Source organism: Rhinoderma darwinii, chromosome 2 (assembly GCF_050947455.1).
Source record: "Rhinoderma darwinii isolate aRhiDar2 chromosome 2, aRhiDar2.hap1, whole genome shotgun sequence".
NCBI classification, from domain to species: Eukaryota; Metazoa; Chordata; class Amphibia; order Anura; family Rhinodermatidae; genus Rhinoderma; species Rhinoderma darwinii.
This window is the reverse complement of record NC_134688.1, coordinates 419,417,013-419,436,152: the sequence shown is the minus strand read 5'-3', so window position 1 is coordinate 419,436,152 and position 19,140 is coordinate 419,417,013. Positions and strand designations below refer to the sequence as shown.

Here is a 19,140-nt window from a genome sequence, read left to right as displayed (position 1 = left end):
TTCCCTACGAAGAAGAAGCCAGCACCTACCGGAGAAGTAGAGGGGCGAATGTAACCCTTGGCCAGGCATTCCTGGATATACTCTCTCATGGCTTCATGTTCGGGACAAGAAAGATTAAATATCCGACCCTTAGGAAGCTTAGCTCCTGGTACCAATTCGGTAGCGCAATCGTATTCTCTATGAGGAGGTAACACTTCGGAGGCCTCCTTAGAGAAAACATCAGCGAAGTCCCGAACAAACTCAGGTAGCATGTTCACCTCCTCAGGGGGAGAAATAGAATTAACAGAAAAACATGACGTCAAACATTCATTACCCCATTTGGTAAGCTCCCCAGTATTCCAGTCAAACGTGGGATTATGCAACTGCAACCAGGGAAGGCCTAAAACCAAATCGGACGATAATCCCTGCATCAACAGTACAGAGCACTGCTCCAAATGCATGGAGCCAACAAGGAGTTCAAAAACAGGGGTATGCTGTGTAAAATAACCATTAGCAAGAGGAGTGGAGTCGATACCCACTACCGGGACAGGTTTAGGCAAATCAATCAAAGGCATAGCAAGAGACATAGCAAATTCCACAGACATGATATTAGCAGAGGACCCTGAATCCACGAAGGCACTGCCGGTAGCAGACCTACCACCAAAAGAGACCTGAAAGGGAAGCAAGATCTTATTACGTTTCATATTTACGGGAAATACCTGTGCGCCCAAGTGACCTCCCCGATGATCACTTAGGCGCGGAAGTTCTCCGGCTACATTCTTACGCTTAGGACAGTTGTTCACTTGATGCTTGTCATCCCCACAGTAGAAGCAGAGACCATTCTTCCTGCGGAAATCTCTACGTTGTTGGGGGGACACGAAGGCCCCGAGTTGCATAGGTACCTCTGAGTCTTCCGGGGAAGAACGAAGCAACGGAACCTCGGGAGGCATCATGGGGGAGTCGGAGGAGAAAACACATAAACGTTCACGTTGTCGTTCCCTGAGACGTCGGTCAAGTCGTACCGCTAAAGCCATAACCTGGTCTAGGGAGTCAGAAGAGGGATAGCTAATTTCGCAGGTCTTTCAGGGCATTCGACAGACCCAACCTAAACTGGCACCTTAAGGCAGGGTCATTCCACCGAGAAGCTACGCACCACTTCCTAAAGTCAGAACAATACTCCTCAACAGGTCTCTTACCCTGACGTAAGGTCACCAGCTGACTCTCGGCAAAGGCAGTCTTGTCAGTCTCGTCATAAATGAGTCCGAGAGCAGAAAAGAAAAGATCAACGGAGGAAAGTTCAGGGGTGTCAGGAGCCAAGGAGAAGGCCCATTCTTGGGGCCCGTCCTGGAGCCGGGACATAATTATACCCACTCGCTGGCTTTCAGAACCTGAGGAGTGGGGCTTTAAGCGAAAGTAAAGCCTGCAACTCTCCCGAAAGGAGAGAAAAGCCCTCCGGTCCCCTGAGAACCGGTCGGGCAACTTGAGGTGGCGTTCAGGAGTTGAGGTGAGGGGAACTACCAAGGTAGCATCAGGCTGGTTGACCTTCTGAGCCAGGGCCTGGACCTGTAGGGAGAGACCGTGCATTTGCTGAGCCAGGGTCTCAAGGGGGTCCATAGTAGTGTCAGGGACCAGGGTAGACTAGGTATATGGGCTTGTGATTATGTAATGATAGGGATAGGGAAACGGACAAGTGAGCCCTAATCTACCCGCCACTCTGTCCCTGCCTACTTGCAACGACCCGCCCTAGGCGATGGGGTGCAACTGGGCGGCGGTCCCTACGCTCAGTAAGTGCACGAGACAAACATACAAGGGAATATAAAGCAAAGGGAAAGGGGCAGTTGCCCACGGCAACACCGTGAGCAACAGAGTGGTGAACGAGCCAAGTCAAACCAGGAGAGCACGAGGTACCAAACGCAGAGCAGAAGAGTAGTCAGAAAGCCTGGGTCAGTATGGAGCAGGATCAAATAGTTAGGAGCTGTAGCTGGGCCAGGAAACCACACGGAAAGAATCACAAGCAAGGAGGAACAGGAAAGGCAGGTATAAATAGACAGAGGGCGGGAGCTAGCTGAGTCTGGCCAGGCTGCGATAGGCTCTCCCACTCCTAAGCCTGCCAGCCTGAGCGGTGGAAGCTGGAGTCAGTCTCAGAGAGATAGACTCAGATGAAGACTGATTACTTATGGAAGTTAACCCCGAAGCTGTGCCTGGCAGATCCTTTACACAGCACTTTTTAGATTAACGATGGCGTATATGGCGTATAAAGCGCCATTTTTTTTTCTTGTAAATGGGGGCATTGCTTTATAGTTTCTCCGGGTGTTCTGCCATCTTTCCCAAAAGACCTTTGCACACACTAAAACTATTCAACACTGCGGTGCTCCAGCATAAGTAAATGAGCCCCAATATTAATCTTGCTTAAGGGCATCATGTTTTTGGTGGTCTATGACCTTTTACTATCTTGGTTACGTCTAACAGTAGAGGAATACAATTGGGGCCAAGTTTTCCAAAGTCAATTCAAAAATATTTTTGCTTTGTGGTTACTTCAGTTTCCACGTGATTGATGCTACAGTACACTTAAAATGATGTTCTTATTTCGCTAAAGTATGTGGTATATTTCTCTTATATTTCTTGACACCTGTCGCTGTGAAACCATCTTTAGGTCCATCTTCTTATGTGCTTCAAAGAATGTATCAGTGATTTTCTTTTCGACAGACATTGCTTTCCAATAACCTGTAGTCTAAATTCAGCTTGCAAAATAGACTGCGAAATCAACAACAAATCCACTGTGTCTGAACATACCCATTTAATGAAATAAAGGCTAAGAATACAAATAGCTGACCTCCACTGGAAGCCCCCAAAAAGTGTCGTCAATATTACAATATAAAAATGCATTAAGCAAGCTGATCCATGTATCAAAAATGTATTACATTAACACAGCATTACTGACTTTTTAAAGGGTAATTTTACATTTTATCAATAAAATTACAGTTACAGTTTACATGAAATGTTGAGCATCATGACTTACACAATGTTTTCCATTAATTTCTAAAGCAAAATTCATAATTCTGCTTTTTGTTACCAGAGAGCAGTGCGTTGTGGGAGCTCAAATGACTGTTACCCAGTTAGAGCTCAGCTGTCAGATGACAGATTATAGAGTGGAGCTAAATTGCTGTCTGTTTCCAACGACAACCAGCAGAGTTTTAAAAGCAGTCTTGTACATGAATGGAGAGAATGACACAAAGTCTGTACACGAGCAGGAAAAGCAAGACAATATAACACAACCTCTAATTACATGTGTTATTACATGCAAATAGTTCCTCTATATATTTTAAAAGCAGATGGTTAATAGGTTAATAACAACGTATGATGGTTATTAGGACATATTTTTGGCAAGTATTTTAAGGCCTCATACACATGGCACTGAGGCTGTATGGGACTCCATGTGTCATAGTACAATGCTGTTGTGTGCTGTGTGTTGGGAGCTGTTCTCCCATATAAGCAATGCAACTTGGGAGAAATGCAGTATATAATGAAACACGCCAACTCAGTATGCGTCTGTAGGGAATCAGAGGCACCTGTATGGGTGCCCTATTACAGGTCTGTACAAAACGGAGCCATAATATAATTGTGTGTATGAGGCCTTACTGGAAGAATTGGTGTATCATTTGGTCAAACCCAAGCTACAATAAAGAGACTACAGTAAGTGTGGGCATAATATCAGTCTTCATATTCACAGATTCGATTCTGCCATTGATCTGCGCCCTCTAGCAACCGTCTCAGTACACCAGAGGCAGTAAGCATCAAACGACCCAAACCATTAAAAGTTGCTGATAGAAACCGCAAAAACTCCCTATAAGAGAAAACATCAGACAAATATAAGGTCCAGAAAATAAACAAAATTTGACCCAATTCCGGTTATATTACAAAATCTAGTGTAAACAAAGTAGTAGTATTGTCTATAGCCACAAATCAAATAAGAAACTTTTCCTTTACACTGGTATTTACACTGCCTCTTAACGGGGCTTTTTCTAAATTACTTTTTATTTTATATCACATGGAAAATGGCTTGTTAGACAGTTTAAATAACTAAGTAAAGCACACAAAATACACATATAGTATAGAGAATCTACATACTGTATATCCTAACGCCAACTGGTAGGTACGGACACCATTGGCAGGTCTCCATGAAAAACCATATACAGTGGAGGAAATAAGCATTTGATCCCTTGCTGATTTTGTAAGTTTGCCCACTGTCAAAGACATGAACAGTCTAGAATTTTTAGGCTAGGTTAATTTTACCAGTGAGAGATAGATTATCTAAAAAAAAACAGAAAATCACATTGTCAAAATTATATATATTTATTTGCATTTTGCACAGAGAAATAAGTATTTGATCCCTTTGGCAAACAAGACTTAATACTTGGTGGCAAAACCCTTGTTGGCAAGCACAGCAGTCAGACATTTTTTGTAGTTGATGATGAGGTTTGCACACATGTTAGATGGAATTTTGGCCCACTCCTCTTTGCAGATCATCTGTAAATCATTAAGATTTCGAGGCTGTCGCTTGGCAACTCGGATCTTCAGCTCCCTCCATAAGTTTTCGATGGGATTAAGGTCTGGAGACTGGCTAGGCCACTCCATGACCTTAATGTGCTTCTTTTTGAGCCACTCCTTTGTTGCCTTGGCTGTATGTTTCGGGTTATTGTCGTGCTGGAAGACCCAGCCACGAGCCATTTTTAATGTCCTGGTGGAGGGAAGGAGGTTGTCACTCAGGATTTGACGGTACATGGCTCCATCGATTCTCCCATTGATGCGGTGAAGTAGTCCTGTGCCCTTAGCAGAGAAACAGCCCCAAAACATAATGTTTCCACCTCCATGCTTGACAGTGGGGACAGTGTTCTTTGGGTCATAGGCAGCATTTCTCTTCCTCCAAACACGGCGAGTTGAGTGAATGCCAAAAAGCTAAATTTTAGTCTCATCTGACCACAGCACCTTCTCCCAATCACTCTCAGAATCATCCAGATGTTCATTTGCAAACTTCAGACGGGCCCGTACATGTGCCTTCTTGAGCAGGGGGACCTTGCGGGCACTGCAGGATTTTAATCCATTACGGCGTAATTTGTTACCAATGGTTTTCTTGGTGACTGTGGTCCCAGCTGCCTTGAGATCATTAACAATTTCCCCCCGTGTAGTTTTCGGCTGAGCTCTCACCTTCCTCAGGATCAAGGATACCCCACGAGGTGAGATTTTGCATGGAGCCCCAGATCGATGTCGATTGACAGTCATTTTGTATGTCTTCCATTTTCTTACTATTGCACCAACAGTTGTCTCCTTCTCACCCAGCGTCTTACTTATGGTTTTGTAGCCCATTCCAGCCTTGTGCAGGTCTATGATCTTGTCCCTGACATCCTTAGAAAGCTCTTTGGTCTTGCCCATGTTGTAGAGGTTTAGAGTCAGACGGATTAATTGAGTCTGTGGACAGGAGTCTTTTATACAGGTGACCATGTAAGACAGCTGTCTTTAATGCAGGCACCAAGTTGATTTGGAGCGTGTAACTGGTCTGGAGGAGGCTGAACTCTTAATGGTTGGTAGGGGATCAAATACTTATTTCTCTGTGCACAATGCAAATAAATATATATAATTTTGACTATGTGATTTTCTTTTTTTTTTTTTTTATATATATAATCTATCTCTCACTGGTAAAATTAACCTAGCCTAAAAATTATAGACTGTTCATGTCTTTGACAGTGGGCAAACTTACAAAATCAGCAAGGGATCAAATACTTATTTCCTTCACTGTACATCATCAGAAAGAGAGAGAGGGAAGAGTAGACATAGTCTAAGCCTCCCTTGCTTTTTTATGTTTACATATTATTGGTAAAGCTGGTTTAAAATGTTCATATGCTCTGATATGTCAGAAGAACACACTAATCGGTGTCCATTAACTTGGGCCCCCACTCAGAGGCGTAGCTAGGTTCTACTGCACCCGGGGCAAAGATTCAGATTGGCGCCCCCCCCAACTTATTTCCCGACATCTCCTTCCCCCTCGCCATGTTTGCTTTCTCTACCAATCAACGAGGAGTATGTTTTTTTCACACTTTTTTTAATGTAACTCAAGCATAAAACCATTTCTACATTTTACAAGCGATATAGTTATATAAGGGAGTTAACATAAAAATAAATTAAAAGAAAATAAATTAAAGAGGCCACACACAATCCCCTGTAGATAGCGCCACACACAGCCTCTGTAGATAGCGCCGCACACAGCCCCCCTCTTATATATAATGCCACACAGCCCCCTATAGATAGCTCCACACACAGCCCCCCCTTGTGGATAACGCCACACAGCCCCCCTGTTGTAGATAGCGCCACACAGCCCCCCTTGTAGATAGCGGCACACACATCGCCCCCTTGTAAACAGCGCCACACACAGCCCCCCTTGTAGATATCGCCGCACACAGCCTCCCTTTTAAATAGCACCACACACAGCCCCTCTCTTGTAGAAGGTGCCACACACAGCCCCTCTCTTGTAGGTAGCGCCACACAACCCCCTTGTAAATAGTGCCACACCCCCCCCTTGTAGATAGTGCCACACACAGCCCCTCTCTTGTAGATAGTGCCACACACATCCCCCTGTTGTAGATAGAGCCACACACAGCCCCCTGTTGTAGATAGAGCCACACACAGCCCCCTGTTGTAGATAGTGCCACACACAGCCCCCCTTGTATATAGTGCCACACAGCCCCCCCTTGTATATAGTGCCACACACAGCCCCCCCTTGTAAACAGCGCCACACAACAACCCTTGTAGATAGCAGCACAGCCCCCCTTGTAAATAGCACCGCACTCCCACCTTGTAGATAGGGCCGCACACAGCAAGCTGCCCCACTTAGTAAATAGTGCCACACTCCCCTGACTTGTAAATAGCGGCACACTCCCCCTTTGTAGATAGCGCCACACACAGCCCGCTGCCCCACTTGAAATAGCGCCACACTCCCCCCTTGTAAATAGCGCCACACTCCCCCCCTTGTAAATAGTTGCTACACTCCCCCCTTGTAAATAGCGCCACTCTCCCCCTTGTAAATAGCGCCACACTCCCCCCCTCTTGTTAATAGCGCCACACGGTAAACAAAGAAGAGAGCGGTAGCCTACCGCTACCACTCTCCACTCTGCCTGACGTGACTCACCGAGGGAGCCGAGGAGGTCATGCGGCGCAGGCAGCGGTGGAGTTCCTTCTGACTAGGGTCGGTGACAGCCTGGGAATGGACCAGTCCAGTCATCTGACCTGAATCCTCTGACCCCATGTCACTGACGTGAGGTCACGTGACAGGTCAGATGACTGGACTGGTCCACTCCCGGGCCGTCACAGACCTCAGTCAGAACGCCGCCACATGAATTACTGTCTCTTTCTAACGCTGATCGCTGCTGCAGGTGTCCGACATACAGGGCGCCTAACAGCAGCGATCAGCTGCTCTGTGCTGACCCCCTTCCCTACCACCTAGTTGCGCCCGGGGCACATGCCCCACCTGCCCCACCTAGCTCCGCCCCTGACCCCACTACTGCCCTGTTAAGGAGGTCCTATTCTTGGTATAGGACTGGTGCCCTTTGTCTCTTCAAATTCTCCATAACCCAGAATGCCCACAAAAAAAAATCCTTGAAATTTCTGGCATTATTTTTAAAAGGTTGAACTATATTTATTCTATTTACTGACCTCAGCACTTTCTTGGGACCCAAGCACTGGAAATCACAGCTCATGGAATACAAGCCATAGAAGGTGGCCTTTATATTTAGACTGCCAAACAGATCACGTGGGTTTAGTTTGTATACATCAAATGTGATTCGTGCAATATCTCGACTGTTCCGTGGTTTTTCCTTCTGCAAGGAATAAGACAATACGCCCTGTAGAAAAGACAAGGAATTAAGAACTGCTGATGCAGAAGTCAGCTGGTAGTAAAACCGATTGTTCATTACACTTGCTATGAATTAAAATCCTGCTGGAATGCAAAAGCAAAGGCAAAATACTGCAAAATTTAAGCTGAGAGCTCTATAGAAAAAAGATTTCTTGTGATGGTAAGGCTGATGCCATAGGCAAATCTGACGCAGATTTTTTCAAGTACCTGCGGCAGAAATCCGGGATTGACTTTCGGATTTCTACCACAGATGTGCCAGAGGTTCTGTGAAAATAATAAGCCTGCAGCAGATTCTAAAATCCACAGCGTGGTCATTATTCCTCGTGGATTGTTCTGCATGTGAATAGGGTATAAAATAATAATAAAAATGGAATGCCAGCAGATTTGATGAGGCTTTAGGCATGAAATCTAGATAATATCCTCATCATGTCCTGTACACGTGAACATAGGCTAATGCTCCTGTTGACTTTATTAATGGTGACTTCAAGACCACAAAACTGGAGCAAAGCATTATTGCTTGCCTAGTTCTGCATTGCTATTGGAGTGTATGATGTATTACTGCTCAAACTGACAAATATGATATTAAGGACCAGCTTTAGGGCCCTTTTTCTGCTGGCCAATTATTAGGCAAACGAGCGTTCACAGAATCAACAGGCTCGATCATTGATTGGCGCTCGTTTACACGGCCCATGTCCAACCGTGTAAAAGTAACCTTAGACTGGGGTTCCTTGGGCACACTAGAGGTAATGATTCTAAAAATGTGCAAGTTCACTATTAATTGCATCGTAATCTTTGTTGTTATCATTGCACACATAGGACATATCACCAATAAAGATTAAGTAGGTTATTTGTGAATTAACCCATAGATCCTAGTGGCAAGAGATTTTCTACAAAAACATTTCTAAATGGGGATGTCTCCTGCTGGACCTTTAGGACCCTGTTGTATTATTTGTTTTTAGGCCTGGATCCACCTGTACAGGATTCTAGGAAAGCTTCTCAGGTGGGATCAGTAATTGTGACAATATTGGCTGCCATGTTGTTACCCTGCTTTCCCCAAAAACTGTTATACCTGTAACTAAGAAAAGACTGTAAACAAATGTTCCCAAGTTGCCAAAAGAGAACTTCTCATGTATATACAGTTATTGGTATGTTTAGCCTGTAACTGACTACAAATTGGTGCAGTCAATAATAATTTACAAAAAATGTCACCTTTCTTGGATTCCACTTTTGTCCTCTTTCCAAAACCATAATAACTGAACCATCTTCAATGGTGTCAAAGAATTCTTCTGTGTCCAGAAGAGTCCCGTCATCTTCCAAAATTAAAGTCACAATCCCCGTTAGAAAAAGAGCATCCATAGCCTGGCAGAGAGAAAAAAAGTAATGCAATATATGTACTCCATAGTAAGGAATTTATAAGCTATGACAATTTCCTGTGCTTTATTCGGTAGATACAGGTACAATTCCGCTAGGTCCCCCTTCTGCATGCTGAGAGAAAACACTTTCATGTGCCTGCTATGATTCCACACTCAGTACATGGATCCTTACTATACATTTCCCATCGCCTCTGAGTCATAAATGTGCCCACGTCAAGAAATCATACACTAGATAAAGATTCGTAGGAAGCAGAGTGGGCAATCCAGAACTTGTATCTACAAAGTGGGGCACAGAACAAAGTATACAGCAGGTTTTAAAAAAGAATGCTGGGTCTTTGCCAAACATTGACTAAATGGAAATCTAACATATTTGTAATATATCTTCATTAGCTTTTTTACTGTTTTCATCATAAACAATACTAGAAATGCTGCCCATATAGTAATACTTTCCAGTCATATTACCTATATAAAAAGACTTGGTATAATACCATATAATTATATCAGCCACATGTCTCCATAAAATGTCCTCGCATAGTGCCCTCATAGAAGTGGCAAAACAGTGCCAGCCACACAGATCCCAAAACAGATCCCAGCAGAGTGCCCTCATACAAGAGCCAGCACCAATGTCCCCATAAAAGTGACCGCCACTGTGCCACAAACCAGTGAAAGACACAGTACCCATATAATATTACCAGCTACATCACCAGCCATAATGCCAACTATAACTGTGCCAGTCATTATGCCCCAATAAATGAGACAGCCATAGTGCTACGCTAACAGTCCCATCCACAGGCCAATATAGCTACTTAAGAGTAACCTCTACATTTGCCTGGACTGCAACTAAAAAGCTGCGATTGCACATACAGAAATATATGGTTCGAATATTTGGCCTCTACCCAGGACCTTCTTGGTCTGCATAGAAGCTGAAATATTGTCAGTGGCCTCTAAACTGTATGCTACTTCTGGAGGAGAACGTGCATAAAGCAACTGTAATAGCCCTGAACATGATCATGAGCTCCAGTAAGGTAAGTAAGAAGACTTACTTGTTGGTAAGCTGTGGCTTAGCGTGGAAAAAAGGGAGGTCATCAACCAAGGTTCAATTAATTTAATGATAATTATTGTAGTGGGTAATTCTGGTTGTGTATTATAAGACATTGTGAAGAAACCAGCGTAGCCAGTGACAAGGGAAGTAAGTAGAGAGTGTTAAATGGGTTGTAGCACTAAGAGAACCCATGTACCATTAGGGCACGTGAACATATGTAATAGATGGAGGTATCCTGCTTAAAAACCTCTGTTAGTCCCTGAAGGACTTGGTATAACCATGTTTTACATGCTTATCCATTGCTGCCATATCACTGCTATTTGCTATACATTCCATTAACAAATATGTCTTTTGGGTGTTAGAAAAAGAAAAACTGGAACATTTTATTCATAAACAATGATAATGGAATATAGGAGTCCTAGATGAAAAAAACCAACAAAAAAAAACCAGTTCAATGCAGATAGAAAGCTCATTTTGTGTTTTTTTTTCTTTATGAGACATTAAGTAAATTAAATGTTTCTTGTATTAATTTGAATATGAGAATTTTGACATTTTATAACTGTAACATCAGCTATTTATATCTAAGTGTGATGTGATGTCACATTATGACACGTCACACCATTCTGACTGATAATGACTCATAGTATTATCAGCGATTCCCTTATACACTGCAATTACCTGAATCACTCCCTTTATGATGTCAACTAGTCAGGTGATTAAGGCAAAGCAGTCAAAGGGAAATCAAATTCCCTGTGGCCGCCCTTCTGACACCACTAGGAGAATGCAAGCACCATTTACGTTGCCTGTTTTCCTTCTATGATGAGAGCAGAACGTCAGTCATGATGTCCGTCAGCACACTGCTACAGCCCCTCTGCTCTCTCTATTGATAGAATATAGATGACAGCCTACATTAGGGCTCATGCAGATGGTTGTATTATGGCTCTGTGCATGAGCTGTATAATTGGGGAGGGCAATGTTTGCTGTCTCCATCATGGGCATCCTGAATAGGCCCCGTGATCTTTTGTAACTTACCTTTGCTATGAGCTCTCGGAGGGAACCCGCAGTAACTCCTTTACGTACAGAGCGGTCATGGCCACATACACGGAAAGGTCTCTGCGGTGGTGCAGATACCGTTTTCACTCTCCGAGTTATTTCTGAGCCTACCGATGAGACAGACCTAGAAAACGCAAATACAAGACATTAGTCATTATCAGCGCATACAGAATTATTATGGGATTTGCATGTAAAATATTATAAAATAATTCAGCTAAGACTTTTGGTTATATAACCCATAAAAAATAACTTTACATGGGGAAATCTTTTCCATAAGGTGGATAAAAACAAATACAGGAATGGGGGATGATTCACGGCATGACTGGATTAAAATGTTGTTCAAGAATATGGAAAACTAGCAATAAATAAGAAATTAAGTAGACAATGAAGGACTTATATTTACTGGTGATTTTTTATTTATTTCTATTTTAAATTAAAATGTTCATTAAAGAAGCTCTCAGTCTCCTGCAGCCTGTAGAAGAATTGCAGGGATATGAACATCCCCAAGTGGGCTGCAGAACGTACAAATCCTACATCAGATGTATAGGTCCATATACAAAAACAATACAGAGGCATGTACTGTAAAATATTTCTGTAAAACATCCTATTTTGCAGATGTATGTAAAAAAAAAGTGTCCTTTCGGAATACAGGATCCAGGTTTGCATCTGGATCTTATTCAGAACCACATAAAAAAGGTATATATATTAAAGTACAGTTTTTATTAGAAAGAAAGTCAATAACAGATGGATCTACACATACAGATTTAGCCGTCTTTACCTTGACTTTTAACGCATTAAATAAACAGTGGCTAGATCTCTTATCTTGACTTTTTCAATGACTTTTCAATGGCTTTTGTTGTGTGATATCATGCTGGAGAAAGTTATCAGAATCATTTGTATGGATATATGCTTGCACAATATACTAGTATGTATGGGTCCCTCTGAATTAAATAGCAACTGTGTGAAGCTGTATAAAAATTTTTTACAGATATTTTTGTCAGTTTAGTCAAAAACAGTACTGTTTTATCCATTTTTTCACCCCTTGAATGTATGTATACACAGGGGCGTAACTAGGAAAGACTGGGCCCCATAGCAAACTCTTGACCGGGCCCCCCCCACCCGGGTGACACAAACAGCCCCCCTTATAAATAGTGCCCCCTGTAGAATGTGCCATACAGCCCCCTGTAGAAAGTGCTATATAGCCCCGCCTATAGACAGTGTCACACCCCATTTGTAAATAGTGCCCCCACCTCCCCCTTGTAGATAGTGCCATACAGCCCCCTGTAGATATCGCCATAAAGCCCCCACTGTATATAGCGCTAAACAGCTCCCACTGTATATAGTGCCACACAGCCCCCCTCCCTTGTATATAGTGTCACACAGTCCCCCCCTTAGTAGATAGTGCAGCACAGCCCCCCTTACTAGATAGTGCCACACTGAGTCCCCTGTAGATAGAGCCCCAGCCCTCCCCTTGTAAATAGTGCCATACAGTTCCCACATGTGTATAGTGCCACACAACTTCTCCATGTGTATAGTGCCACACAGCCCCCCTTTGTGTATAGTGCCACACAGCCCCCCCTTGTGTATAGTGCCACAAGGCAATGGCGAATCCGAGAAAGTTGATTCAGCCAGGGAGATGTCACTCAAACATGGAAAGTTGGGTTTGGAGGCAGGCCTATGTGGCTCTCCGGGATAGCGGCACCGCCCCATGACCCTCTAATGAGTAATTAACATATAGTGTGCACCGTTTTAAAAGTGGATTTGAAAGATTTTGCTGCATCTGAAAAAAACATATAGGGGAATGTTTGGAAATATTGTCAGGCCATGCATTACCGCATGGTGGCGGTTCAAGGGGTTAAAACTACCAGACAGGTTCCCATTAAATATACAATGAATTGAGAACAATTCCATCTGCCCTGCAATTTTGTTATTATAAATATTTTCTATATAATTACAGATCCAGAACCAAGCTCAGTACATATATACAGCCCCCGAACCAAGCTCATACGTACAGTGAAGGAAATAAGTATTTGATCCCTTGCTGATTTTGTAAGTTTGCCCACTGTCAAAGACATGAACAGTCTAGAATTTTTAGGCTAGGTTAATTTTACCAGTGAGAGATAGATTATATATATAAAAAAAAAAAAAAAGAAAATCACATAGTCAAAATTATATATATTTATTTGCATTGTGCACAGAGAAATAAGTATTTGATCCCCTACCAACCATTAAGAGTTCAGCCTCCTCCAGACCAGTTACACGCTCCAAATCAACTTGGTGCCTGCATTAAAGACAGCTGTCTTACATGGTCACCTGTATAAAAGACTCCTGTCCACAGACTCCATTAATCAGTCTGACTCTAACCTCTACAACATGGGCAAGACCAAAGAGCTGTCTAAGGATGTCAGGGACAAAATCATAGACCTGCTCAAGGCTGGAATGGGCTACAAAACCATAAGTAAGACGCTGGGTGAGAAGGAGACAACTGTTGGTGCAATAGTAAGAAAATGGAAGACATACAAAATGACTGTCAATCGACATCGATCTGGGGCTCCATGCAAAATCTCAAATATCAAATCTCAAATCTCAAAATATCCTTGATCCTGAGGAAGGTGAGAGCTCAGCCGAAAATTACACGGGGGGAACTTGTTAATGATCTCAAGGCAGCTGGGACCACAGTCATCAAGAAAACCATTGGTAACACATTACGCCATAATGGATTAAAATCCTGCAGTGCCCGCAAGGTCCCCCTGCTCAAGAAGGCACATGTACAGGCCCGTCTGAAGTTTGCAAATGAACATCTGGATGATTCTGAGAGTGATTGGGAGAAGGTGCTGTGGTCAGATGAGACTAAAATTGAGCTCTTTGGCATTAACTCAACTCGCCGTGTTTGGAGGAAGAGAAATGCTGCCTATGACCCAAAGAACACCGTCCCCACTGTCAAGCATGGAGGTGGAAACATTATGTTTTGGGGCTGTTTCTCTGTTAAGGGCATAGGACTACTTCACCGCATCAATGGGAGAATGGATGGAGCCATGTACCGTCAAATCCTGAGTGACAACCTCCTTCCCTCCACCAGGATATTAAAAATGGCTCGTGGCTGGGTCTTCCAGCACGACAATAACCCAAAACATACAGCCAAGGCAACAAAGGAGTGGCTCAAAAAGAAGCACATTAAGGTCACGGAGTGGCCTAGCCAGTCTCCAGACCTTAATCCCATCGAAAACTTATGGAGGGATCTGAAGATCCGAGTTGCCAAGTGACAGCCTCGAAATCTTAATGATTTACAGATGATTTGCAAAGAGGAGTGGGCCAAAATTCCATCTAACATGTGTGCAAATCTCATCATCAACTACAAAAAACGTCTGACTGCTGTGCTTCCCAACAAGGGTTTTGACACCAAGTATTAAGTCTTGTTTGCCAAAGGGATCAAATACTTATTTCTCTGTGCACAATGCAAATAAATATATATAATTTTGACAATGTGATTTTATTTTTTTATTTTTATATAATCTAGCTCTCACTGGTAAAATTAACCTAGCCTAAAAATTCTAGACTGTTCATGTCTTTGACAGTGGGCAAACTTACAAAATCAGCAAGGGATCAAATACTTATTTCCTTCACTGTATATACATCCCCAGAACCAAACTCAGTATGTATATACAGCACCAAAACCAATCTCATACATATATACAGCACCAGAACAAAGCTCAGTACTTACATACAGCATCAGAACCAAGCTCAGTACATATATACAGCACCATTTAGTGCAACCACTACCGTATAGGTTTGTACAGCGTAAAACTACAGCTCCCAGTATGGCCCGAACAATAGTAAGGATATGCTGGGAGATGCTGTTTCACAAAAAAAAAATCAGACCACCCATCATCTCGCTGCAGATCATACAGTGACTACAGTGCTGATTAGAGGCAGAATAAACATTTACATTAAGTGACTCGCCTGTGATGTCTACGATTCTAGTTCTTTTCTTCTTCCTCCGATCCAGACCTCTATGATAGATTTCTGCAGTTTTCCGCTCAGATGTCTACAGCTTTTCACTTCTAAAATATTTCTGCACCTATAAACGAAGTTAAAATTCTCAACACCTCTAAATATAATAAAGCGCCATACACTGCACCTCTAACTATAATAGTGCCATACACTATGTCCATGATTATAATAGTACCACACACTGTCACACACACACACACACACACACACACACACACACACACACACACACACACACACACACACACACACCATGCCCCCTGTAGATAGTGACCCCCATAGATCCTCTGTAGATAGTTTCCTACATAGAACCCCTTGTAGATAGTGTCCCACATACAACCCTCTGTAGATAGTGCCCACATATGGACTCAAGAGCTGCAATGCAATAGTGTTAACTACTGAGCCACCATGCTGCCCTACATATAGCTTCCCCTATAGATAGTGCTTAATGTATAGCCCACCTGTGTAGATAGTGTCTCACATATAGCTCCCCCTTTATATAGTGTCCCACATATAGCCCAACCCTGTAGACAGTGCCCTACATATAACCACCCTGTACCTAGTACCCCACATGTAACCCACCCCTGTATATAGTGTCCCACATATAGCGCACCCTATAGAAAATATCTTAAAAAATAGCTCCCCTATAGATGGTGCTCTACATATAGCCCACCCCTGTATCGTGTTTCACATATAGCTCCCCCTGTATATAGTGCCCAACATATAGACTCCCCTGCAGATAGTGCCCCACATATAGACCCCCCTGTAGATAGTGGCCCACATATAGACCCCCCTGTATATAGTGGCCCACATCCCCACATATAGACCCCCCTGTAGATAGTGCCCCATATCCACACATATAGACTCCCCCCTGTAGATAGTGCCCCACATCCCCACATATAGACCCGCCTGTATATAGTGGCCCACATCCCCACATATAGACGCCCCTGTAGATAGTGCCCCACATATAGACCCCCTATATACTGGCCGACATATAGATGACCCCCCCTGTAGATAGACCCCCACTATAGATAATGCCACTCACAGTTTTATTAGAAAAAAACTTTACATACTCACATGATCCCGTTCCCTCGCCGTCCGATGGCAATGCAGAATTGCTCTCTTCTGAGCAAGTCTGCTGGAGCTGAACGACACATCATTCAATAACGCTGATTTGCGGGGCAGAATGACTTGCCACGTCAATCAGCACCTTTCAAGCACGGAAGCGGCGCGAAGATGTCATCACACTAGCGTCGTTTAAAGGCGCTGATTGGCGGGGCAAGTCATTTTGCCCCACCAATCAGCATCACTGTAAGGCGCTGAATGGTCGAGCACAGAACATGCCCGGCCATTTAGTGCTAATGCATGTATTTGGCTGTCGCTAGCACCGGGGCCCTCTCCGGTGCTAGTGATGCCTACGGGCATGAGAGGGCCTGTGTCGCCCGGCCCATTCTTGTTGGAGGCTTGGCGGCGTGAGCCCCCTGGTAGTGGCACTACCGCTGTAGCAGCCATAACGGCTGCTAGCGGCGCCACCAGACATATGGGGGGGCTTGTCGGCTGGTGGCACGGGACCACCCCAAGCCGCGGGCCCCGTAGCAGCCGCTATGGCTGTTACCGCGGTAGTTACACCACTGTGTATACATCTAAGCTAGTGGTGGACACATACAGCAGGGAGCCCTTTTTCAAGAACAGTATATGGGTTCCTTGCTCCTCAATCACTCATTATATATCACCCAGCTTATGTCTTTCTAGCAATCCAGAGAGACATTCATTACCTCAGTCCATTACATGCAATCTAAAAGATAATAGAAAGCTTTTAAGAGGACAATGGGCTCTTTATCTATTGTGCGCCTGTGCAGATACACAGGTTGCACATATAGTGTATGTCCGCCCCTGCATGTAGGGTGTGAACATTGCTTTCATACAACCCTTTCATTTTTTGCTCATGTTTGCTGCTATTGTTGTACTAAATTCGACAAGAATTTCTGAGACAAGGCAATCGAAGTGTTAATTAAAATTCTGATCCATCACACAATTTGTGTATTTGTGGCAATGTGGCATTACTGTGAGTATTAGTGACTGTATACAACTGAAATAGCAACTGACCACCAGGGGTCCGGCTGCTGTAATCCAAACTAATCAACTATTATCGCCAGGGGAAACTGCTGGCATCTACACATTGTCCCTGCTGCATCATGTACATTTAAAACCCGGTGGCACCAAGTCCTCTAAAGCAAGGCCACTCTTTGAAGTGGTGCTCTGCTTTGGGTAATAGAGGAGGGCTCGAAGGCTAACCTTACACGTAATGAGTTTGCTGTGGATTCCCTATAATTGAACAATGCTGGAGCATCATTTCTTAGAATTTTGCATTGTGCCATTCCTCAATTATTCTTCCTGGAAATGTATGAATAAATTGAATTGTAATGTTATCTGGAATGCAAATATTTACTAAAACAGACAAGTCAGGAGAGGTAACAAGTCCTCTTTAATGTTCTGACTGTACTTCTGTCTTTTAATAAAATCGATCCCGATATTGTCATATAGTCTATGTTATACAGTGTGACAACTAATATAGTCTCCATATAAGAAATACTTTTTTCTTTATGTTTTTTTCTTTATTGTTAACTAGTGAAAAGACCACTTTTATTTGCACTTGTATTATTTTCAGCAGCCTATGGCCGGCCATACATGATCTATACGGCTGACCATATATGATCTGATTAAAGAGCCTGACCAGGTCATAATCTGGCAACGTATGGTGGAATAGTGTGATTCAGATAACTATAAGCAATAATTATTACATTTTGAAAAATGTCTCGGCATTAAAATCAATCCTTCTCTTTTCTCATGGACTAATGTCAGCACATGGGGGGCCCGATGACAGGCAGATGTCTCACTGTGTCTATTCATCTGGGAGAGGTCTGCTTGTGTGCTTTAGATAATGACATGTGTCACCAACATCATTGGTCAGTGTGACATCTCCTGTTTTCTGATCGCCACATTGTGAAAGCAGAATACTAACATAGTGTGAACTTTCTCCTTGGCACAAGAAATAGTAGCATCGTATAATCACAACTATATCAATCACTTTTGATCACTAACCATATATGATGTCATTTTTCACATTATTGTCACATAAGGCAATGACTAGGATATATTGACAGAAACAATGTACAATACTGAACAGAGACGTAAATTATTGTACTGGTCAAGAATAAATTATAGTACTGGTCTCCTCATATGGCACAGGAACCTTTTGGGCCCCCTGGGGTTCTTGAGTTTGGGTGCGATAGTACCTTCTGCACCTCCTATAGTTATGCCTCTGATACTGAAAGCTTTCAGAAAATACACAGCTTGCTATTAAATACAGAAACTGAGACACATTGGACACATTTTATATTACAGTATACCAAAAAATGACAAACCTGAAAGCCCCAGCACTGAGGTTAGATATAAAGTCCATTACAATCCTATGTCAGAAGGCAAGCCCCTGCTTCCTGACTGCCCAGTGATTTTTCAGCAGAATGTCATGGACTATGAAACTTTCCAGCAGACAAACACAAGAGCAAAGTCCCCCGGAAAAGAACAAACTGTGGATTGCAACACTGGGAAAGAAAAAGTAACATCACATACATTTCAGTAACACGGGTATTTAGAGGCACAATCATTTCTTCATAGATGGTAATGCTACATGGCAGGATCCAGCATTGTACAGCTAAGCGAGTTAAAGGGGTTCTTAAGGGGTTCTATGCTTTGGACAATCCTTACTTGTTAGAAAG

The 19,140-nt window shown here is 43.1% G+C and overlaps 1 protein-coding gene across 1 annotated transcript; it reads right to left on the bottom strand.

Annotated features, from left to right (window-relative positions):
* Positions 1 to 2,757: 2,757 nt before the first annotated feature.
* Positions 2,758 to 18,895, bottom strand: CIDEB (cell death inducing DFFA like effector b). Its single transcript, XM_075850845.1, has 5 exons — positions 18,787 to 18,895; positions 11,330 to 11,474; positions 9,092 to 9,241; positions 7,684 to 7,871; positions 2,758 to 3,823 (listed from the first exon to the last, which is right to left on the bottom strand). Exons 1-5 carry the CDS (start codon positions 18,822 to 18,824, stop codon positions 3,691 to 3,693), a joined length of 654 nt encoding a protein of 217 aa, XP_075706960.1. The 5' UTR covers positions 18,825 to 18,895; the 3' UTR covers positions 2,758 to 3,690.
* Positions 18,896 to 19,140: the final 245 nt, after the last annotated feature.

Coding starts and splice junctions, on each gene's coding strand:
- CIDEB (XM_075850845.1), bottom strand. CDS start 18,824: ATGGACTTTATATCTAACCTCAGTGCTGGGGCTTTCAG. Junction 9,242..11,329: donor TCCGAGAGCTCATAGCAAAG/GTAAGTTACAAA, acceptor TCTCTCTGCCAG/GCTATGGATGCTCTTTTTCT. Junction 3,824..7,683: donor GGTCCCAAGAAAGTGCTGAG/GTCAGTAAATAG, acceptor TTTCTCTTATAG/GGAGTTTTTGCGGTTTCTAT.